The sequence below is a fragment of the Xenopus tropicalis genome, chromosome 6 (genome assembly GCF_000004195.4).
Source record: "Xenopus tropicalis strain Nigerian chromosome 6, UCB_Xtro_10.0, whole genome shotgun sequence".
NCBI classification, from domain to species: domain Eukaryota; kingdom Metazoa; phylum Chordata; class Amphibia; order Anura; family Pipidae; genus Xenopus; species Xenopus tropicalis.
This window is the reverse complement of record NC_030682.2, coordinates 12,324,331-12,348,675: the sequence shown is the minus strand read 5'-3', so window position 1 is coordinate 12,348,675 and position 24,345 is coordinate 12,324,331. Positions and strand designations below refer to the sequence as shown.

General features: G+C 45.5%; 2 protein-coding genes across 8 annotated transcripts in view; one reads left to right on the top strand and one right to left on the bottom strand.

Annotated features, from left to right (window-relative positions):
* The window catches only part of setd2 (SET domain containing 2), a 50,089-nt gene extending 42,284 nt beyond the window's left edge, over positions 1-7,805 (bottom strand). Inside the window, exon 1 of one of the 3 annotated variants that reach the window (XR_004223147.1) lies at positions 7,134-7,805. Coding sequence is in view for 2 of the 3 variants with exons in the window: in XM_031903778.1 (XP_031759638.1) it covers positions 7,134-7,168 (35 nt within the window). In the remaining variant the exon portion in view is untranslated. The remainder of the gene's footprint in view (positions 1-7,133) is intronic. The other 2 variants (XM_031903778.1, XM_012964979.3) reach the window with 2 other exon arrangements.
* A 219-nt stretch (positions 7,806-8,024) lies between these two features.
* On the top strand, positions 8,025-23,411 carry tubz1 (zeta tubulin). Of its 5 annotated transcripts, none has more exons than XM_031904135.1 (11): positions 8,025-8,180; positions 9,786-9,883; positions 12,447-12,542; positions 13,744-13,805; positions 16,558-16,695; positions 18,466-18,607; positions 19,946-20,131; positions 20,349-20,444; positions 21,429-21,504; positions 21,829-21,970; positions 23,012-23,411. In XM_031904135.1, the coding sequence occupies exons 2-11, from the start codon at positions 9,789-9,791 to the stop codon at positions 23,023-23,025; spliced, it is 1,047 nt and encodes a 348-aa protein (XP_031759995.1). In that variant the 5' UTR covers positions 8,025-8,180; positions 9,786-9,788; the 3' UTR covers positions 23,026-23,411. The 5 variants fall into 5 exon arrangements, with proteins under 5 accessions (XP_031759995.1, XP_002941372.1, XP_031759994.1 ...); XM_002941326.4 differs by having other exon boundaries at positions 22,945-23,411; XM_031904134.1 differs by having other exon boundaries at positions 22,977-23,100.
* The last annotated feature ends 934 nt before the right edge of the window (positions 23,412-24,345 follow it).

The following is a 24,345-nucleotide window of genomic DNA, read 5'->3' as shown; positions in this document are numbered from 1 at the left end:
GGGGGGGATGCCAAATCTGCCTCTGGCCCTAGGCAATATGAAAAGGGCCATACTGGCTAGCCATATCACCCAAGTGGTCTGACCATGCCAGTAAAACAGTATGCTGAAAATGATTATTATATGCACACAGCAAGTTATATCCTAAGAACCTGTATTTGATATGGAAGCGGAAGACAACCTGTACTTACAGAGGTGGTCTAGTTTCCCCTCATATTGTCATAGACATTATTATTGATAACGATGTAGGATGAAGCAGTTAAGAGGTTCCACATGCCAATATCAAGTCAGCAAAATATTCTCTGCATATATTTTTCAAAAACAACTTTTTTTCTAGGCTTAATAATAACAGTTAATAACAAATAAATTAATATATAATTAAAAGAGGCACGGTATGCCCACACCTAGCAACCAATAAGCATTTGGACATTCAAAGTGTGCCGTTACCTGTACATGGATCTAACCATATAAGATTATGGATACTCAGAGTGCACCATTACCCTTATGTGAGCATCTGAAGTGTGTCCCTTAAGGTGGCCATACACGTTGTGATCATTTTTCCCTAGGGTCCTAGCCCTAGAATTAAAATGGAGGGTACATGGGCCTAAAATTGGCAGGATCTAGATCGGGCAGGTTTGATTTTCCCATCAGATCAGGGACCCTACCCCGACGGGAAAATCAAACCTGCCCGATCGAGATTTTGCCAATTTTAGGGGTGCCCATACATGGTCAAATAAGCTGCCGAAGAGTAGAGTAGAGAGGAAAGCATCACTATAGATTTAAAAAGAAAAGCCCCAAGGGCAGGCAAGAATGTATCAATATCAGATGTTATTTCTGTTTCACACCCAGCCAGAGAGGCAGGGATAGGGTTGTGCAAGGCCACTGGCGATTCTCTGGGTATTCACAATATAAAGTACAAAGTTCTGGCTGGGGGTGGGAGTAGCACTGGAGCAGTTTTGCAGGCATGCGGAAGCCTTTTTGGGGGGGGAGTATTATGTACACAGGCTCCAGGGCTATATAATAAACAAAGTGACATTTCTGGTGCATCTTTACCTTTATATAACTTGACTGCAAGACGGGCTGTTATGGCCACTAATGATATATCCAGTGACATTCTATACGGAGGCTTGTGTATTAATGGGGAATATCTAGGCACGCACTTAAGTCTACAGAGCCTTTGAGCAGACCGGGGGCAATAAAAACCCTTTGAAGGGCCACATCTGGCCCACGGGCTTTCAGTTGGACAGCCCTGATTTAAGAAAAGGAGACCACAAATGTTACTATAAAGCTGTGGGTACCATGGCAGGGAGTATAAATAAATGATGCCAACGTGCCGCTGGTTACTTAGTGGTATTACAGTTTGGCAGGCACTACTGGGAGACTGCAGAATGCTTAGAGATGAAAAATCCTAGAGCGAGACTGCCTTTAATTTGAGCTGACCTTAAGTGCCCCTTTGGGCCCAAATCCAGGGCAATATAGATCACTAAAGAGTGACCTTACTCGCCATAGCTCCAGCAATGAATAAGCAACATGGTCCTCTGGGAGCAGATCGTCAGGCAGCTGAAGTGCACATCTGTTGGGCAGATGATCGGACAATCAAATATGTTTGTGCCATGTATATCAGTTGGTTTGTTGATCAGATAAGTCTGAAAATTTTCCTCTGGCGATGCATCAGGTTGGCCAGTGTGTGGGGAACTGGCAGATGAGCCCCAGCTCCTATTCACTTGGTTGTTAGAGTTGCACAGGGTACATTTGGTTATTGGAGGGGGAAACTAGGTAGAGAAGGAGATGGGAGGACCTGGGTGAAAGTGGACAAGTTTCATGGTGGGATGTAGAACAGTAAAAGCGGCACACACTGGTGGATACTCTGGCATCCAACCAATCAGCATGTAGGCTGGACACCATATAACAGGCCGTACATATTGCAGTCACCTTTCCTTTGCTCCGCCCAGAAGCCAACTTCCAAGGTGCTACATTAGGAATCACTTACCCTTTAATCAAAATACAGCACCCAGCAGGAGACAGAGGTGCACCTAAACCAGAATTTAGGGAGGCTCAACTGTTAAGGTGACCATACACAGGCAGATTTCAGCTTGGGGTCTTTCAGACCGATCTGGCAGCTTATCAACCTATGTATGGGCAACCCCGACGGCCCTACCTGACCAATATAAGGCCTGAAATTGAAAGAGGTCAATCGGGCAGGTTTGATCCTCCCGTTGGATTTGGGACCACATTAGCTCATTGGTGTGGTCCTCACGCGGACGGCTCCTGGAATTCGATCATTTGGCCCGTGGGACAAACAATGGTATTACTCAAATATCAGCCATCTTAGGTGGGCATATCTTTGGCAAGATCCGCTTGTTTGTTGAGGTTGTCACTAGCTCACTAAGTTAAGTGGGGATGTGTACTGCACCTCCAGGGAGTGACAAGTTGTATAGAAATAAAAGCCACTTGCCAGTTGCATGGCTAGTTTAATAGGCCGGTGCCATACCAGGCCACAGAAACCTGGTAATTAAATCTCAAGAAAAATCAAGCCAATATTAAGCTGCCCATATACACAAAACCTATCAGCGTGGCTAGCTCACATACTCAATTAGGCCACCCATTACATAAACTGACCAAATCGATCAGATCTAGCAATCTCATCACATGTGGCGGTGGGAGGCATTCAGACCCAATGTATACAGCATTCAAGGCCCAATGACTAACCCTTGGATAACAACGGAGTTATGCAGACCTGCTGGCCACGGACCACATCCACGGCCCTATCATACACACAGCAGGGAGGGCATAGGTCTAGGCCTAATAGGCTACTGATTTAAGACAGCAGTCAAACCCTCTCCATGGGCATCAGCACAGAGCTAATTTGCCAGAGTCTAATAACCAAAAGCAATCAGTCATATTCATGTGTAACTGCCAGAGACCTAACATAACTGCTAGTTGGTTGCTATGGGTGACGGCAAATCTGCATCACACTTCTAAATATATCTGAGCGAGCCTATGACTAGCAAGCAGAACCAACGTATGAATTCACATCACCACTTTACCAGAAGCAGAAGAACTCCAACTCACAGACTCCTACCCTCAAACTGAGCATAGGAATGCTGGGATATGTAGTTCAGCAAGGTGCGGTTGCCTGCCCTTGGGCTAACAGCGCTCTGCTGACCCTGATCACACAAATATGGGTGTATGAAGATCAGCTTGGGTGACAACCTACCGGTATATATACAGGTATGGGACCTGTTATCCAGAATGCTTACGACCTGGTGTTTTCTGGATAAGGGGTCTTTCTGTAATTTGGATCTCCATACCTTAAGCCTACTAAAAAATAATTTAAACATTAAATAAACCCAACAGAATTGTTTTTTCTCCAATAAGTATGCATTATATCTTAGTTGGGTTTCAGTACAAGGTTCTGTTTTATTATTCCAGAGAAAAATTAGATGAAAAATTAGAATTATTTGCTTATGAGATGGCCTTCCCGTAATTCATAACTTTCTAGATAAAGTTTCCGGATAACAGATCCCATACCTGTATATGACCATCTTAAATAAAGGTGGCCATACAACTTAAGATTCGCTCATTTGGCGAGGCCGTTGACAAGTGGATCTTTCTCCCAATATGCCCACCTTAGGTTGGCGATATAAAGCTAATTGCATCGTTCTGTCCTAGGGCCAAACGATGGAATTACAAGGACGGGAACAAGAGCCGTCACCCTCAATCCGGCAGGAAAATGGCCACCTGTACTCAGTGGCCAAAATGCAAGTAGCGAGACTGAGGTCTCATCTGTGACAGCAGAGACTGCTAAGAGTGAAGACACATGGAGCTACTTAGTAGCAGCTACTAAATGCCAGAAAATACGCTGCCATAGACAATACTGAGAATTGTCTCTGATAAAACACAAGTAAAGACAGTTATCAGTAAATGATCAGCATGTCTGTTTCTGTAGCCACAACAAGTAGCTGCTACTAGTAGCTCTGTGTGTCTTCACCCTAAATGTAATCAGCAAAACGCACAGCCCTCAATGGGATATAACTGTAACAGTCTGTAGCACACGGACACTTTATTTCCATTTGCAGGAAACTGCCAGGTCCTTTCTTCACAAAAGCTTTATAGACTGACACAGTTTTGCTTCCTTTTCTAACGTACCCTTGCGTTCTTACTGGTCACAAGGCAACCGACTAGCCAGACTAGGGCAAGCTTGGGCATTTCTAACATATCTGTAGGACAAGACAAGAACAAGTGGTTTGCCTGGTACAATGAATGACCAGCACTGACAACATCAGAAAAGCTCTGTACGAGTAGGTGTGGGGGGTCATCCCCTGGCCCCAGGAAGTAAAGCCCCCCCCACCTTCATTACAGCAGTGGTCGAACAGAGACTATCAGCTAATTAAGGGAGGAACAGACACCACTCACTTGTACAAGGCAAACACCCAGCCCACCCCTGTACACATGAAAGAACAGACAATAGTCACCTGTCTGGCTTCTTCAATACCTGTTCCCTACTAATCACACAGGAAACCTAGTGTGCCCCTGAGGCGGGGGGCTCAAGTATAAAACAGAACGCGGGATGTTGCTGGGAAGAATTGAGATGCCTGCGTGCATGGAACATATCTGCCTAAAAGCCATTGCACATGGGCTGCAAGATAGTAAGGGAATAGGAAGTAATGTGGCTAAAAGCAGGAAGCCAGACGTGAGAGTACAAGCACGGGAGATGAACCTGTGAAATGAAAGTGAATTACTGTATTTAAAATATAATGTACTATTTCCCTGCACAACACTGTGTGTTTGCTTCAGAACTACTATGGTTTATATAAATCAGCTGCTGTGTAGCTGGGGGCAGCCATTAAGGGCTCTGGCACACGGGGAGATTAGTCGCCCGCGACAAAACTCCGTTTGCGGGCGACTAATCTCCCCGAGTTGCCATGACCCGCCATCCCACCGGCGAACATGTAAGTCGCCGGCGGGATGGCACACGTGGCGGCGCGATTTCCCGAAACCGCTGAAAAAGACTCGCAAGGTTTTTTCGGCGATTTCGGGGAAATTGCGCCGCCGCGTGTGCCATCCCGCTGGCTACTTACATGTTCGCCGGTGGGATGGCAGGGGTAGGCAATTCGGGGAGATTAGTCGCCCGCGAACAGGGAGTTAAATCGCGGGCGACTAATCTCCCCCGTGTGCCAGAGCCCTAAAGCTGGAAAAGAGAAGAAAAGTCACAGGTTACATAGCAGAAAACAGATAGGCCCTATAGACTACAATGATGTTTTATCTGTTTACATAGCAGATAACAGATAAAACATAATTGTAGTCTATAGGGTCTATCTGTTTTCTGCTATATAACCCGTGACTATTCTCCTTTGTTTATAGTTTATATAAACTACAGTAGTCTTTCTGAGGCAAAGACACCAGATGTACCAGCACAGGGCAACAGTACGTTATATTGTATTTATTTTTATACACTTTCATTTGTTTGGTGTTACAATTCTTGTAAAAGCCAAACATGTTAGGGGTGCGTATCCCCCCCCCCCAGCATGTTTATATGGAAGCATATGTCCAATGCGCTAATATACAGCACATGTCCTACATGTCGGGGGGCCGTGCCCCGGCCAGCTAACAGAGGAGGGGGGGGGGACGTGCCCGGCCAGCTAACAGAGGAGGGGGGGACGTGCCCCGGCCAGCTAACAGAGGAGGGGGGGACGTGCCCCGGCCAGCTAACAGAGGAGGGGGGGACGTGCCCCGGCCAGCTAACAGAGGAGGGGGGGACGTGCCCCGGCCAGCTAACAGAGAGGGGGGACGTGCCCCGGCCAGCTAACAGAGGAGGGGGGGACGTGCCCCGGCCAGCTAACAGAGGAGGGGGGGACGTGCCCCGGCCAGCTAACAGAGGAGGGGGGGACGTGCCCCGGCCAGCTAACAGAGGAGGGGGGGACGTGCCCGGCCAGCTAACAGAGGAGGGGGGGACGTGCCCCGGCCAGCTAACAGAGGAGGGGGGACGTGCCCCGGCCAGCTAACAGAGGAGGGGGGGACGTGCCCCGGCCAGCTAACAGAGGAGGGGGGGACGTGCCCCGGCCAGCTAACAGAGGAGGGGGGGACGTGCCCCGGCCAGCTAACAGAGGAGGGGGGGACGTGCCCCGGCCAGCTAACAGAGGAGGGGGGGGGACGTGCCCCGGCCAGCTAACAGAGGAGGGGGGGGGACGTGCCCGGCCAGCTAACAGAGGAGGGGGGACGTGCCCGGCCAGCTAACAGAGGAGGGGGGGACGTGCCCCGGCCAGCTAACAGAGGAGGGGGGGACGTGCCCCGGCCAGCTAACAGAGGAGGGGGGGACGTGCCCCGGCCAGCTAACAGAGGAGGGGGGGACGTGCCCCGGCCAGCTAACAGAGGAGGGGGGGACGTGCCCCGGCCAGCTAACAGAGGAGGGGGGGACGTGCCAGCCAGCTAACAGAGGAGGGGGGGACGTGCCAGCCAGCTAACAGAGGAGGGGGGGACGTGCCAGCCAGCTAACAGAGGAGGGGGGGACGTGCCAGCCAGCTAACAGAGGAGGGGGGGACGTGCCAGCCAGCTAACAGAGGAGGGGGGGACGTGCCAGCCAGCTAACAGAGGAGGGGGGGACGTGCCCGGCCAGCTAACAGAGGAGGGGGGGACGTGCCCGGCCAGCTAACAGAGGAGGGGGGGGACGTGCCGGCCAGCTAACAGAGGAGGGGGGGACGTGCCGGCCAGCTAACAGAGGAGGGGGGGACGTGCCAGCCAGCTAACAGAGGAGGGGGGGACGTGCCCGGCCAGCTAACAGAGGAGGGGGGGGACGTGCCGGCCAGCTAACAGAGGAGGGGGGGACGTGCCCGGCCAGCTAACAGAGGAGGGGGGGACGTGCCCCGGCCAGCTAACAGAGGAGGGGGGGACGTGCCCCGGCCAGCTAACAGAGGAGGGGGGGACGTGCCCCGGCCAGCTAACAGAGGAGGGGGGGACGTGCCAGCCAGCTAACAGAGGAGGGGGGGACGTGCCGGCCAGCTAACAGAGGAGGGGGGGACGTGCCAGCCAGCTAACAGAGGGCACAAGCCTAGGAGCAAATGCCCACTGTTAATAGAGGTCACATTGGCAGCCTGCCAGGGGGCACATACCCGGGCACCTAGGTGGGCAATACTTACTCAGTTGGGTATTCTGGATCATAGAAATCCCCCATGGTCAGTGTGTGTGAGGCAGAGTTGTCCCAGAGTCCCAGGCGAATCCAGCATGGGGGAGATAGAGACAGGGCGATATAGCCAGAATGCAAGGGCTTCAGTTCCAGGGGCCAATCCGCCTACGGGCGTTAGTCCTAACCATGTGCCTGAGGCTCCCGGGGGATTAAAGGGTAAGTTAATCAGTTGCAGGGAATAAAGAGAATCCGGTTTCCTGGCGGGGCCGCTGCGGGCGGGGGGAGCGGGTCTCTCAGCAGGGAAGCTGGGGAAATAGGAGCAGAGGGGTCCCCGGTTCCTCCTGGTGCAGCTCAGGCCATCCCATACCGGTGGGGGTGCCGGGGGGTAAGGGCAGCTCCTGTCGCACCGAGCCCGCCGGGATTATCCCAGGCAGGGGGAGAGGGTCAGGCCCCGCAGCCCCAGAGCGCCTCCCCGGCTGTGTGAGCACCGACCCCAGTCACATGGAGCTCAGCGGACACAGCAGAGTGGGACGTACCGGGCTTCCACCGCGCAATATCCAGATTCCACACGGTAATCTCCCTGGCTCTGACGGACCTGCTGCCCGGCCTGTGGCTCCTCCTCCCCCTTAATATTGGAACGGAAACACGTCAAACTCGTCTGTTTCCTGCTCCCAACTACATCCCAGGGCCGGGGTGTGATGGGCGTGGTTGTGGAAGAAAGCTAAAGGGAAGGTGTGCTCCAGCGTAAGGGGCGGAGCTGCGAGGGGAGGGTGGGAGAGGAAGGTGGGCGGTGTAAAGTAACTAGGGGCGGGGCAGTGGGGAGAGACGGGGAGGGGCAGCGGAGAGGGGAGGGGCAGAGGGGCGGGGCAGAGGGGTGGGGCAGAGGGGAGGGGAGGGGCAACGGGGAGGGGCGGGCAGACTGTAGGTAACAGGACCTGAGGGAAGAAGCGCGGGCTGTGAGGGATCATGGGCGGGATGTCTCCATTCACTGTGTGCGCACCCCCTGCCTGGCACTGGGGCACTTATACAGGCACCCCCTGACTGACTGGCATTCTGTAAGGTAGATGGGCACCCCTACACTGGCATTCTATAACTGTATCCTATGGGCACCTCCTGCCTGGCATTCTGTAAGGTAGATGGGCACCCCTACACTGGCATTCTATAACTGTATCCTATGGGCACCTCCTGCCTGGCATTCTGTAAGGTAGATGGGCACCCCTACACTGGCATTCTATAACTGTATACTATGGGCACCTCCTGCCTGGCACTGGGGCACTTATACAGGCACCCCCTGACTGGCTGGCATTCTGTAACTGTGATAGTCACCCCTAGACTGGCATTCTTTAACTTTATACTATTGGCACCTACTGACTGCCATTTTGTAACTGTAATGTACATAGACACCCTCTGATTGGCATTCTGTAACTGTCAGACACATGGGCACCTGCTGGCATTCTGTAACTGTCAGGTACATGGGCACCTGCTGGCATTCTGTAACTGTCAGGTACATGGGCACCTGCTGGCATTCTATAACTGTCAGGTACATGGGCACCTGCTGGCATTCTGTAACTGTCAGGTACATGGGCACCTGCTAGCATTCTGTAACTGTCAGGTACATGGGCACCTGCTGGCATTCTATAACTGTCAGGTACATGGGCACCTGCTGGCATTCTGTAACTGTCAGGTACATGGGCACCTGCTGGCATTCTGTAACTGTCAGGTACATGGGCACCTGCTGGCATTCTATAACTGTCAGGTACATGGGCACCTGCTGGCATTCTGTAACTGTCAGGTACATGGGCACCTGCTGGCATTCTGTAACTGTCAGGTACATGGGCACCTGCTGGCATTCTGTAACTGTCAGGTACATGGGCACCTGCTGGCATTCTGTAACTGTCAGGTACATGGGCACCTGCTGGCATTCTATAACTGTCAGGTACATGGGCACCTGCTGGCATTCTGTAACTGTCAGGTACATGGGCACCTGCTGGCATTCTGTAACTGTCAGGTACATGGGCACCTGCTGGCATTCTGTAACTGTCAGGTACATGGGCACCTGCTGGCATTCTGTAACTGTCAGGCACATGGGCACCTGCTGGCATTCTGTAACTGTCAGGCACATGGGCACCTGCTGGCATTCTGTAACTGTCAGGCACATGGGCACCTGCTGGCATTCTGTAACTGTCAGGCACATGGGCACCTGCTGGCATTCTGTAACTGTCAGGTACATGGGCACCTGCTGGCATTCTGTAACTGTCAGGTACATGGGCACCTGCTGGCATTCTGTAACTGTCAGGTACATGGGCACCTGCTGGCATTCTGTAACTGTCAGGTACATGGGCACCTGCTGGCATTCTGTAACTGTCAGGTACATGGGCACCTGCTGGCTTTCTGTAACTGTCAGGTACATGGGCACCTGCTGGCATTCTGTAACTGTCAGGTACATGGGCACCTGCTGGCATTCTGTAACTGTAAGCTCATACAAATGGTACAGGTATACTGTTATAATTCCATTAGGATGTCAGATATGAAATGATCACATACCCTCTGTTGCTCTGCTTCGGTGCCAGGCCTGCAGTTTGGGTTCCTCTCAGCATGGAGTGGCATTCAATGAAATACTGAATATAAGTCTCATCTAATGGACCCCTTCTCCTTTCTATACTAGGATATGTCGCTGATTTGGCTTCAGGTGGGCCAGTGTGGTAACCAGATTGGGCAGGAATGGTGGCACCTTCTGTGTAACAATGCATCGGACACTGACAGGTAATCACCTATAGACTCTTGCACTACATCTCCCATATTATCTTATGTGCTGCAGCCGGGGGGATACATTCAGTTGTTACACCCCCCCCCCCCCCCCGGCTGCACCTGATGTGCACGATATGTGATAATATGCTGGGATTATGGGCAAAAGCACAGCAATCCGGGTTACATTCTGAATTGCACCTTTGTTTGCACTTTGCATCACATTTAGTAAACAAGGTGCACAGTATCCTTCATTCTTTCTACAGTCACAGCTATTTATTTTCATATTTCTCAAGTGACTGAATTGTGAAAGCTGTTTATTTCTATTATACCTTTTACTAAATGGGGGACTGGGCCGGCGGGACGCCAGGAAAAAACCCGGTGGGCCCTTTCCTTCGACCCAGACCTGATCCCCACCTGTTGCTTCCTTGTTGCCAAAGCTCCCTTGGGGAGGAAGGGGCTGGCCAAGGGTGGGCAGTGGGGCCCCTGTGGGGGTGAGGGGGCCCCTGGGGTAGCGCACACCCCAGTCCGACCCTGGGAGTGGGTGGGGCCTGTACCATGCAGTTTTTTTTCTTTATATTCTTACAGAATGATTGCTAGGTGGGCAGACACAAAATATCTGTATATTTTGCCTTCTCTAATCCTTTTAAACCATGCAATATATTTCTGTAGGAGCATGGGTAAGTGGGCGGGGTTTTAACATTGTTTATAGGAGGTACTTTTAATATTTAGGTGCGTTTTGCCTACAATTAGCTGAATCAATAAATAGGGGGTAAGTAAGCAGGGCTTTTTTATATACAGCCACATATCTTGTGTTTTTAGGAATCATATACAGGTATAGGACCCATTATCCAGAATGCTCGGGACCAAGGGTATTCCAGATAAGGGGTCTTTCCGTAATTTGGATTTCCATACCTTAGGTCTACTAAAAAATCAATGAAACATTAATTAAACCCAATAGGATTGTTTTGCATCTAATAAGGATTATTTATAACTTAGTTGGGATCAGTTACAAGGTACTGTCTTATTACTGCAGAGAAAAAGTAAATCAGTTTTAAAATTTTAAATTATATGATTAAAATGGAGTCTATGGGAGATGGGCTTTCTGTAATTCGGAGCTTTTGGGATAGAGGGTTTCCGGATAAGGGATCCCATACCATATAACAATAGTAGACCTTATTATAACTCACCAGTATCTATATGTAGTCTTAGGGAAAACAGAACTCCTTCCATAACCCTTGTTTTGCAGGCAGACTTTGATTGGTTTTATATTGGCACTTTCATTTACTTACAAGTACTGCAATCAAGTGTAGACTGTGTAATGACATAGGGAGAGGGTCGTTCTTTTGCTGCGTGCCAGTGTCAGACTCACACAGTGGGAGGGGTGGTGTTCTTAGAGGCAGATAGAGACTCACACAAAGGGTGTAGTGGGGTTAGTAGAGGAAGTGAAATCCAGGAAGGGCCGTTTGTTTTCTGTTGCCAGGTCTACAACTTTCTTGTGTATGAGCAGTGTGGGTTGAGGGAGGTCAGCATCTGAAGCCGAGTTTGGTCGCCCAGGGTAGTGGAGCTTTACCATGTGCGACTAATCTTCCCGCGGGCCATTGCCCTTATTTGCGCAGCAATGAACAAATATACAACACCAGAATTCTTAGGCTGGTAGCCCATGCCGAGATTTAACCATGGGCTATATCTTCCCCTGAATTCCTTCCCGACAGCAATAAAGTAAATCACTCAGACATACGCTACCCAGGGAATAACCAATGAGGGGGCTTCTCTAGCCCTAACCTAATTTTTACACTCATACTCTAATGCTAGTGCTTGTATGTGTCTGCACTGACAGGAATGGAACCTGAAAACAACCAAGTGTGCATTTTTTGCTCTGTGTGGTGACAATCAAGATACAAGTCCTGTTAATTCACACACATAAGGGGCTGAATCTGGGTTTTCTCCATCAGTATTTTTATGCCGCCAGAAAATGCCCAGTGTTTGTCATAAATCTTAGCTTATAACTTTTAAAGCTGTTTGTAAAGCTGCCCACATACTTAAAAATCTACTATTTGTGGCCCCAAGGCTTACAGTTGGATAATAATGGGGCTGTACTGAGGAGAGAATAGCATCAATGTGCCAAAGCGGTCCTAACCCATTTTTTAAACTGCCTAATTTTTGGCAATATATAGGTCAGGCAGCCAAAATACATTAACCGATAATCTGCCAGTTTGTCCTGGAAGGGCCTAGTCCGCAGCCTTTGGTCAGGGCCTTCCTACATTTATTTCCTTTAAATTACTCATTTAAGCTTGGGGCCCCTAGAGGCATAACAGACGGCCATGTTTTGCTCCCATAGACTACAGCAATATTGTAGATCGGATTAGGTTTCTCTGTCTTTTTAATGACATTCATTTTCACAATCGGATGTTTAGAAGAAAAATATTTGTAATTTTTCTTAAAGAAGTATTAAACCTTAATAAAGAATCAGCCCAGATCCCTGTGGGGCTACTATATTTTGTGTAGGATGGGTCTGGGCTGAGATAATTCAGCAAAATAGTTGCACAAAGGTGAACCTGACCTGTGTTTTATTTCATAGGTATCCATATTTCTCTCGGGATGGGATGATAAATGCCATCTGTGTTGACAGTGAGCCCAAGGTCATTAGAAAACTATGGAAACGAGTGAAAAAAGGGTGTGTAATTTATTCTAATTTAATTTCATTATCATACAGGTATGGGGCCTGTTATCCAGAATACTTTTAATATGTTATAGAATGGCCAATTCTAAGGAACTTTTCAATTAGTCTTCGTTATTTATTTTTTTGTAGTTTTTTTTTAATTATTTGCCGTTGTTTTCTAACAACTTTCAAACAAGGGTCACTGACCCCTGCAGCGGAAAAAACTATTGCTTTGTGAGGCTACAGTTTTATTGTTATTTTTACTTTATATTACATATCTTTTCCATTCAGATCCTCTCCTATTCATATATAAGTCTTTTATTCAAACCACACCCTGGCTACTGAGGTAATTTGGATCCTAGCAACCAAATAAATGCTAAAACTCCAAGCCGGAGAGCTGCTGAACTGAAACTGAAATAAGGTATCTCAGGATATTACTCTCTACATCATACTAAAAGTTAACTCAAAGGTAGTAACAAATCTTGTGTAGCCTCCAATAAGGATTAATTATACCTTAGTTGGGATATAACTACATAGAAAAAGGAAATCTGAATTATTTAATTAAAATGTCTATGGAAGATGGCCTTTTCTATAATTTGAAAGTTTCTGGATAACAATCCTATTACTGTATATACTATGCTTTCTCTACCATCCCTAATGCAGTCAAATCACTGCACTGGTAACATCCTAACAACCAATAAAAACAAAAATGATGAAAACAGCAGCACTTATTTGCCCAGGCAGTGGGTACAGCGTGCACCTGGGGCTACAAGAAGCTATTTTCACTGTGTAAGCACATGTTTACTGATCCTAACAACCAATGAGTCTTGATCTATGGAGGACTATATCTAAGAGCAATGCTGCTTTGTTCTGATATTTAGTCCTGTCCATGGCTAATGTGTTTATATTATTGAAGAGTTTTTTCCTTGTTAACTGTGCAACCAACCAATACCCTGATGGTGCTTCATGTTGATACAGTCATGGGAATGTGCCTTGAATAAACACACAGTGAAATCTTTTTTTCCACCTGGCAAAAGACACTCTGGATTTCTTTTCAGATATGTCTTGAAAGCTTCCCGTGAATTATTCTAATTGACAAGGTTCCCTTTTGGAATAGTAGTAATGCAGCCCTGTCCTGGTAGGGCACTTCATCTACTATTATCTGTAGTACTGTTTGCAATGCCATTCATTTACTGAGAGTTGTGTTCTTCTATAGGAGCTTGAGAGACTCTAACCTGATTGTGGGGAGAAAAGGAAGAGGAAACAACTGGGCATTTGGTAAGGGCAAAGCAAACTGTTCCGTATAGCAGTGTAGTTCTGCTTTATTAATGTGTTATAATAGTATTGGGTTTGTGTGGCCCAAGTTCAATAACCATGGTGCATTACATGGGAGTTAAACCTTAAAAGACACATCTCTCCTTCAATGTGCCAGGGTCATACAGGTGCTTTACCAATACATATCTGTTCTCTCTATAGCAGACATTTTGGGGCTTTTCTTGCAGATACTATTATTTATTACTAGATCCTTTTAGTAAAGCCCTACTGCCTACCTTTACTGAACACCCCCTATAGGCAGTCTGCAGGTGGCCATACATGCTAAGATCCGCTCACTTGGCGAGGTCGCCAAGCGAGCAGATCGTCTCCCAATATCCCCCACCTACGGGTGGGCGATATTGAGTTAATTCAGTCGTTTGGCCCTGGGGCCAAATGATTGAATTAGTATGATGGGTATAGACTTCTGTCGGATCTGACTGATTTTTAAACCTGCCCGATTTCAGGCCAGATGTCGGGCGACCGGGCCAGTTTTTAGTGCCCATACACAACCCGATAAGCTGCCGAATTGGTCTAAGGGACCAATATCGGCAGCTAGAATCGGCCTGTGTATGGCAGCTTTAAGGCTAGTCACAGACATTTGTCTGTAATGGAAGGCTGGATTTTTGTTTAACTGAAAAATGGATATCATTACTAAATGGGGAAATTGGGCAGTTCAGGGTGTTTAGCCTTTTAAAAAATATCCAGGTCCATGGACAAGTGCCAACATGCTTGTAAGTGCCTTCCATTAATTTCAGTAGCAATCACGTTGCACCCCTTGGTGCATTGGTGGGTCAGGTTTCTGCTGGTGGAAAACACAGACTACACAGACTGTATTTTAAAGCAACAAACACAGGACCAGCAAGCGCCCCTGCGGGTCTAGGCTAACGCCCTTGCAGTGAATGGAAGAGTGATTCCAAGTGTTTTATTACCTGCCCACTGAGTTGGATATCCTGATCTACAAAAGGCAACTCTGCTGCAGCTCAACTGCTTCATTACATTGTTTCACCGAAATGGTTTTATTGCTGCAGTCTTACAGAACCCCTGGGAGAAATCCATGAGTAATGTAGAGAAGAGTCACAGGTTCCATAGGCCTAAAGCTGCCCATACACGCACTGCTAAAATCATAAGAAACCTAGGTTCGTGCGATTTTCAGTCCGTGTGTGGGCTCAGAATTATCATAGTGATAATTTTCGTACCATGGCAATCAGTCGTTTAGTCGATGGGACAGGTTAGAAAATTTCGTTCATGTAACGATAAAAATCTACGCCTGTATTGTGTATCTGACGATATCCTTGGGGGTCATTTTCGTACGATAGGTGTCTGTCAACTGTTTCATGTTCAGAACAACCTCCCATTTGTTATTTTAAGGGCTTATCCTACAATTTCAGGCTGAATGTTAGTTTCAGATTGTTGCATTTAAACGTACGACCCATATCCAAACATTAATCGGAAGAAGACTTAAAACTGAACATGTATGGGCAGCTTTCGGCCTTGGGCACACAGATTGTTGGCTCCTCTGCTTTCGGCCTGCATTTTTTCTGCAGGCCGAGGGAAGCAGATCCGCTCCCTCTATCTGCACTCAACAGTACAGCTTCCGCTTCTGCTCCATGTACCTGTACTCAAGCAGAAGCTGTACTTTTCAGTGCAGATAAACAGAGCTGTCTATCCCCTTCTGTCATCCTACAGTACTTACAGACTGAGAGCCCTGTGTTCCCAAGGCCTTGAACTACCCCTCACCCATTGCTAATGTAATCATTTACAGGAAAGTGGACAATGGGACGGCTAGATCTCTCTAGGTCTCTGTTTGTTTGCCCACAGGTAGGTTGGCAGTCATCCTTGCAAACAGGTGGGGTGAAATAAACACAATTCTTCTAGGCCTCTGCTAATGTTTGTACACAGATGGAAATGAATGGCTGCAGTAATGTTTGCCCAAGCCTACCTGAGCTCTACACTCCGCTCCATACACCCACACTGGGCTTATGTAATAACAGTTTTCCCTGGTCTTACAGCTCACAACCAATAAGAATTTGGCTTTTATAAAAATAGTACTACAGTATTAAAAGAATGAAATGGAACAATCGGCTGCAAATATACACTGTAACTATACCTCACCCTTATATTATACTGGCAGGACCTGGGTACAGTATTTAACAGAAAGCTGTTAGCTCCCTCTCTTGTTACGTAACCCATGTGTTATATAAGTTGAAGATTATTTTATAACAGTGTAATGCATTAAAGGGGTAGTTCACCTTTAAATTAACTTTTAATATGATGTAGACATTGATATTCTGGGACAATTTCTAATTGGTCTTCATTTTTCATGTTTTTTTTTTTTTTTTAGTTAGTTATTTAGCTTTTTGTGTAGCAGCTCTCCGTTTGGTATTTTACCAGCAATCTGGTTGCTAGGGTCTTATTTACCCTAGCAACCAGGCATTTGTTTAAACGAGAGATGGGAATATGAATAGCAGAGGGCCTGCATAGAAAGATAAGTAATAAAAAGTAACAATAATAATAAAACTGCAGCCTTACAGAGCAATAGTTTTTGGCTGTTGGGGTCAGCGACCCCCATTTCAAAGCTGGAAGAGCAGGTGAACCACCCCTTTAATGCTTGACTCAAAGCTAAATGTTGGAGCTAACCTTTCTTATTGGGCAGGATTCTGAACCTCATATGGTCAGTGCTGATTTACCTTCAGCTTGTTCTTGTGTACTTGGCCAGGTTACAGCGGGGATGGTACAGACACAGAGAAGAGTCTCCTAGCAAGAACGATGGAGAGTTTCCGGCACGAGCTGGAGCGCCGAGACTGTTACAGTGGCACGGTCCTGCTGCACAGCCTGTGTGGGGGAACCGGATCTGGTAGGGTTAATTTCTATTTCCCACTTGTCTAATATATGATTTCTATCACTTTCAAGAATATTTAATATCCTTGGTAAAATGGTTCCTTGGTATCTGAGTGACAACAGTATCAAAGAGGCTGGGATCAGACCGCTAAGCAGGTAATCCATACATTGTAATCAAATAGACTGGGATTAGGGCATCAGACTGACTAGGATTAGGCTATAAATTGACTAAAGAGCCAGGCTGGTAAGGACACAACAGGTAGTCAGATGTGCTGAATGGGGGCACAGAACCAGTACTCAATCAGGCTGGGATAAGGGCAACTTTATACCCAGCGTCCAACACTATAGCAGCAGGATTAGGTTGTTTTATTTTAATCCAGTTGCATTGAATAAGCACTTGTAATTTAATATTAGTACAGAAAACATAGCAACCCTTCAAAATGGCATATTTTGCTCTATAGAAAACTAAACACAGATTAAGTTAAAACATGTTTTTCACTAAATACATGGGTCAGTAGTGCTGCTCCAGCAGAATCCTGCATTGAAATCCATTTTTTAAACGATTTTTAACATTACTTTTAAAATTTGATGTGGGCCTAGATGTGTTTTTAGTTTTCCAGGTGCCCCCCAGCCATGTGACTTATGCTCTGATCAACTTCAGTCTCTCTCGTTACTGCTGCACTGCACCCCTTTTACCCCCAGGAGCCAATCAGCAGAACAATAGGAAGGTAACAAGATAGCAGCTCCCTGATATCTGCATTGCTAAGGGCGTGGACACACGGGGCGATTAGTCACAGCGACTTTTTAAGAAGTCGCGGCAACTAATCTGTGTAGCGAAAATCCGCGGGCGTTTAGTTGCGACTTCTATTTTAACCTATGACAGAAAAAGCGCAGAAACTTATCGCCCCGAGTGTCTTTGCCCTTAAACAATTCCCCTGCCCCACCTAGTGGTAGATATGAGGCTAGCAGTCAATAGTAAAAATCGAAATCCTAACTCCTTGGAGAAAGAATAGCTTATCTGATAGAGTAGAGTGAATTATTTGCAATGTACACAGTGTAATTTAGTAATAAAAACTACACCATAAAAATTATAGCAGATTTTTTTTAAGATTTAAATAAACCCTTTTAGCAACGGAGAAATTATAATCTGCATTGCCTGCATACAAATACCATATTGCAAGTGTTGTAAATTCTACGTTTCCAGATTATTTTAAAGTTTGCTTTCAGCGAAATCTGGGTCCTAGCTCAAAGCTTGAAAAATAGTGTATTATAGAAGGTAATTGAAGACCAATAATTTTATTGTGTGGAAGGGTAGAACTGGTGTATGACTGACCGTATACTTTAGCCCAGGGGTCGGATACAGCCCCCCAAGGTCATTTACCCGGCCCCTGCCCCTGGTGGGTCCGCACCCCCTGACTGCTACCTGTCTGCCTCAGCGTTGTCCTCGCCCCAGAGGGTCACATCACTGTGTCCCACTGGGCAACACTAATGACGTGTCCATGCAGTGGGTCAGGGGCCGGGGGGGGCGTAGTTTGAGGACTAGCTATAGTCCGGCCCCCAAACAGTTTGAGGGGCCGTAAACTGGCCCCCTGTTTAAAAAGTTTAAGGACCCCTGCTTTAGCCCTATACGATATCACCCTTTCTCTTCAAAGCTCAGCTCTTCCCACTTCCCTCATTGTTTCGTAGCTATAAACCTATCAAATAATTAAGTAAAAATAAATATAAGAGAATACTCGGATCACAAGAGGCTGGCGCTCATAGTTGGCATCTGTGTTTTCTTGTCAAGGTCTGGGAGCCCGACTGTGTGAAGAAATTAGAGACACGTATCCAGCAGGTCACATATTGTCAGTGGCTGTGGCCCCCCATGAGACTGGTGATACCCCACTTCAGCATTACAACTCCCTGCTCTGCTTGTCTTGGTTACAAAGGTATGACCCAAGCCTATCCTGAAAGGGGGGCATCCCTAAAAGAATAACAGTTTTTAGACAATGATATTAAAGAGATGATTCACCTTTCACCTTATAAAATGATTAATTCTTAACAACTTTTCAATTGGTCTTCATTTTTATTTGTTATAGTTTTTGAGCTATTAGCTTTTCTCTTCTGCCTCCAAATGGGGGTCACTGACCCCAGCAGCAAAACAGTTGCTCTTTGAGGCTACGGTCATATTGTTATTGCTACTTTTTATTTGTTATCTTTCTACTCAGGCCTCTCCTACTCTTAATCTAGTCTGTCATTCATACCACTGCCTGGTTTCTAAGGTAATTTGCATCCTAGCAACCAGATAGCTGTAGAAAAATGTAAACTGGAGAAGTGCTGAACAAAAACAAAATAATTCAAAAACCACCAATAATAAAAAAATTAAGATTAATTGCAAATTGTCTCAGAATAAAACTCTCTACATCCATACTTAGGGACAAGACACACAGAGCTACTAGTAGCAGCTACTAAAATAGACAATAATAATAATTTACAGATAATATGTGTGTTTTAGCAGAGGCAATTCTCAGTATTGTCTATGGCAGGGGATTTCCTGGAGTTTAGTAGCCGTGAAAAAGTAGCTGCTACTAGTAGCTCTGTGTGTCTTCCCCCTAAAAGTTCATATTAAGGTAAACAGTCCCTTTAATGAGCTTTACAATTGCATTATAGGTGCATATCCACTAAATCCCAAGTGGTACGCAGTAGGCCTGCTTGTTTCATGTCTAAATCGGCCCATAAAGGGGTTGTTCACATTGGGCTTCATTTGTTTAATACTTGTAGTGTTTTTAATGGTTTCAGTTTTTGTTGGGCAGCTCTCTGGCTTGGAGTTTTGGCAGCTTTTTGGTTGCTATCAAAGAATGATATATGAATAGGAGAGAACCTGAATAGAAAAAAAAGTGATATAAAGTAAGACTAAAAATTAAACTCGCAAGGTATTTGTGAATAGAATGTCCAAAGGACTGGTCTCTGTGATGGCTAAAGGCTGTTCAGCAATGTCATTGGTCAGGGGGTTTTAGAGTTTTCTCCACCTAGTGGCAGACTGCAGAATATGTCAATAAATAAAGTCATAGTTTGGGTTAAAAATAATGTACAAATAATGCACTGATTATTGTACAATATTATGTATTTATTATATTATTATTGTGCAAAGATCAATAATCAGTGGAAACACAAAAGCAGTAGCATCTCAGGAATTTGGGAATATTCAAGAATATGAGCAATTGGCTTCAGAAGCAAATGGAGCGGGGTGATTAAGGGATATTATAGTCCTTTTTTACTCTCCTTAGATATTCTGATGGGATCCTCCTCTTCCAGAATGATGATATCATGCACAGAGTAGCAGCTCTTGGGGAGAAAAAGGTGCCCCTTGTGTCTGGTGTGGAGGCTCCGGTGTCAATTGCTGCTATGAACAGTCACATTGCTTCCTGCCTGGCTGGACTCCTGTACCCCACAAACACACTCAGAACCAGAAGGTAGGGAACCCTTTAGTGCCGTCACTGTATCCATGTAAACCTATGCACGTGGCAAGTACCAGCTAACCCTGCTTCCTGGTACTGCATTGGTAAGTAGTATATTTAACGAGCAGCTATAAGGCTGATTTTAGGGTACAGTCCCTGCACTACCATAGAGTAACACGTATTAGTAACTCATGTATAAGTAACTCTGTAACCTGGTCTTGTTATGTCCTAGTGCAGTGAGTGTTGGCATTGAACCCTGGGAGATCATCAGGACGCTGTGCCCAATGACCACCTTGAAATTCCTTCACACAGCCCAGATTTGCAGGAGGTAAGCGTGGCACAGCATAGAGCAGATGTTGCCCACGGGGCAGTCATTGCAGTAGGGAGGGTTCTTTTCCAGAAGGTACTTCTACACACTAAAGGAGTGATGTAATAAAAGGCACTGTTTGCGTAGGAGCAATAACCCATAGCAACCAATCAGCAGGTAGCATTTACTGGTGACCTGTTTAAAAGCAAATATCTTATTGGTTGCTATGAGTTACTGTACCTGGACAAACTTATTGCCTTTTATTACGTATGAAGGTAACTCATTGTATATAGTGACATCTACTGGCCATGTCTATAAGACAATGCAGTTCAGCTTTAGTTTATTTTCACCAATTAACTTTTAGTATGTTATAGAAGGGTCCATTCTTAGCAACTTTTCAGGTGGTCTTTATATTATAGTTTTTGAATGATTTGTTTTCCTCTTCATGCCTTTAGCAGCTAAAAACTATTCCTTTGTGAGGGCACAATTTTATTCTTATATTTCCTTTTTATTACTTATTACTATTCTGGCCCTCTCCTATTCATATTCCAGTTTCTTATTCAAACCACTGCCTGGTTGCTAAAGTAATTTGGACCCTAGCAACCAGATAGCTCCTGAAATTCCAAACTGGAGAGCTGCCTGCTGAACAAAAAGCTTAATAATGCAAAGACCACAAGTAATACAAAAAATGAAGACCAATTTCAAATAGTCTCAGAATAGCACTCTCTACATCATACTAAAAGTGGTGAACAACCCCCTTATTTTTAGTAGCTGGTAAGTGTAAATCTATTTAGGGATATTGCACGCATAATGTTTTGGCCACCGAAGTGCACTGAGGGAATTTCCAGTAGAGTGTAAATATTTATGTAAGTGTATACACTCACTGTGTATTACAATGCTATCATTTATTCTGTTTTCTGCAAATTAATACACAGTGACATAAATGCTTGTGCTCCTTTTACTCATCCCTATTCTAAGCATAGATCTTCTCATTTCCTTTTCTAGGGGAACTCCATTTTGGGACAGAGTGACCCTGTCTCTAACAAAGAATATTCCTCGCACCTCTCCAGATGGCCGTTTGGTATCCTTTACAACTAAATTATATACATAGGCTATCTCATTCTATGACCCTTTAAATTCTTTATGTATTTATATAGAATTATGAAACCCATAGATATTGTTGTTAAAGAGCCTTGCCTTGGCGGATATTTTCCCCCTTCAAAGGCTCCCTGTATCCTACATCAGGCCCAGACTGGCAATCTGTGGCTTTTGGCAATTGCTAGAGGGGCTGCTGTAAGATGCCATAGACAGTCACTATTTATTGGGCTACTGGGGGGCTGTTTGGGATTTTGAATCTCAGTCCAAACCTGTACTACATTTGCTCTCCCCTTAACTACCTTTTTAGCACCACAGCACATCGCTCCTTGCTGTGTCTCGTGCCTCCCAGGACAAACCATTCCTCCTCTCTCAGGATTCGGTACTTATGAAGCTCAAACAGTCCTACCGGTGTGTTCCCTGGAACCCATTCCCCATTGACTACTGGACAGGTGAGCAATTCATTCATTTTCCTATAGGCAGATGGTGCTGCGGGATACCGTACAGCTTGCTGTCGCTTCTAATAACCAGTTATAGGGCTACGGAATCTTATTCCATTCCATTCAATTAGATATTGCAGACACTTCTGCTTACCCATAGTCATAGGGCTGTTTATAGTTAGAGATCTACCTGTACTGTTTCATTAGATTAGATTCAACTTTATTGTCATTACACATGTATAAATACAGGGTAACGAAATGAGATTTAGCATCTAATCAGAAATGCAAGGGACAGCAGTGCAATATATACAAATATACAATAAAGCACAATGTACAGTGAATTTAAAGTAAGTACAGTAAAGTTGAGGTAAGTACAGTGAAACTGAAGTACTTGTACAGTATAGTACAGTGAAGTTGAGGTAAGTACAGTGAAATTGAAGTACTTGTACAGTATAGTACAGTGAAGCTGAAGTAAATACAGTGAAATTGAAGTACTTGTACAATATGGTACAGTGAAAGTAAAGTAAATATAGTGAATTTGAAGTTAGTACAGTGAAGCTAAAATACTTGATTTTATAATAATAAAAAATAAAAAGCAGTATAAGCAAATAAAAACAATTTAGGCATTAATATACATCAAGGTAATAATAAAAGTATATGGTAGTTCAGCGAGGGACAGAGTTCAATACAGAGATTGCTTAGCATCGCTTGTAAGAACCACCATTAGCACAGTCCCAAAACACTAAGGGGGTTATGTAATAAAAGGCGCTAAGTTTGCCCAGGAGCAGTAACCCATAGCAACCAATCAGCAGGAAGCATTTACTGGTCACCTGTTTGAAAGCGATCATCTTATGGGTTGCTATTGGTTACTGCTCCTGGGCAAACTTAGGGCCTTTTATTCCATATACGGGAAAGCCTAATCTAAAATCAACAAGCGTAACTATATGTGAACCCATTGAACCCATTTTTTAAAAAAAATTTTTTAGGGTCACAAAACATTTTGGACCCTTCCCAGCAGAGCCACTCACTGACCGTGTGTGCCAACCATTCCAGCGCTGCAGACCTGATGAGCAGGGTGATCCAAAGAGCTCAGAGCATGTATGAAGCACGTGCCTATCTGCACTGGTACCAGCGGTACGGCTGCGAGGAGGAGGATTTCCAAGGAGCCTTTCACACATTACATTCCGTAGTGGAGGAATACAACAAACTGGGGGAGTCGTGACCAGTGCCCAAAGTGTACGTAGCCCCCTACACTGCTACTGAGCTCCTCCATGTTCTTGTAATGAAAAGCTAAACTGAGTTTCGTTTGTTTGGTTTAGAGAGAAAATATACCATATTTATGTATCCCATATATATTTCCTATTTGTTTTGTTTTCATTGTGTGTAGATTTTTACTTTAATCGTTTTTATACTGTCGGATGTAATTTAAATAAACAAAGGTTTTATTTCTGTATTTTATTTTGTCAAGTTATAGATCGGAAAGATTGATTGGGTGTAACAGACCCTTAAAGGGGGCACTGAATGGTAAGCAGAAACTTGTACAGCTTACAATAATAAATACAGCAACACACAGGCCAGTGGATAAAATTGGGCCGTATGGACCAATGGATTAAAAAAAAAAAAAAGCTATTTTCTCCATGTTTAGCACTGATCTTCTCCAGACAGGAGCTCATCATTTCACACACATGTCAGACAGATCCTGTGCCTTATGTAATACATTAAAGAGGGGCAAGCTTGAGTTGTAGCACAGGAGCATACTATTCTTTGTCCAAGGAGGCCCACAGTGATCTTTAGGGACATGGCACGTGGGTTATTGTGTCATCCGTATTAGAGATCATTGGAATTGCAATGTTGCTGCTGATGCACATGATTTATCGCTGCTGGTAGGGACATGGCGATTTCAGTTCTCTTCTAGAGATCGCTTCTAACCCAAGAGATATATTAATCAGTTCTGGCCACAAGATGGCAGTATGTGTGTATTGAAAAATACTGCTTGCCCCTGGTCTCATTTAATAATTAAGGGGAAGACTTGCACAGTTGGCCTGCGTGTCTTTTTGGGCACTACTGCATACACCAGCGCAAGTGGGCAGATAATGGCCATTCTTTCGTCATTCTTGTATACAGGCATTTAGGACACCACAGGGTTCTACACATTGCGGGCCCTACCATTAGTCCCTGCCTTTCCCTAAGGGTTATGGGTCCTTGTGCATCTAAGCATTTTTTTCATTCAGTCACCCAGATATATACCCCAGGCAGGTGCGGAATAGGAGTATGAGCCAGGCATTATGGGGCTCCCTATAGCCAGTGCAGCAGCAGGGCTAGTATCCCCTCCAAGCAAACTCCATTTATATTCTTTGAAGAAAGTAGACATCCAGCAGCTAGGATTA

Bases quoted from the DNA above. Each gene is read 5' to 3' on its own strand.
- tubz1 (XM_002941326.4), top strand. From the start codon at position 9,789: ATGTCGCTGATTTGGCTTCAGGTGGGCCAGTGTGGTAACCAGATTGGG. The intron at 21,505-21,828 runs GTATCCTTTACA...CTACCTTTTTAG, and splicing joins CCTCTCCAGATGGCCGTTTG to CACCACAGCACATCGCTCCT. The intron at 21,971-22,944 runs GTGAGCAATTCA...AAAATTTTTTAG, and splicing joins CCCCATTGACTACTGGACAG to GGTCACAAAACATTTTGGAC.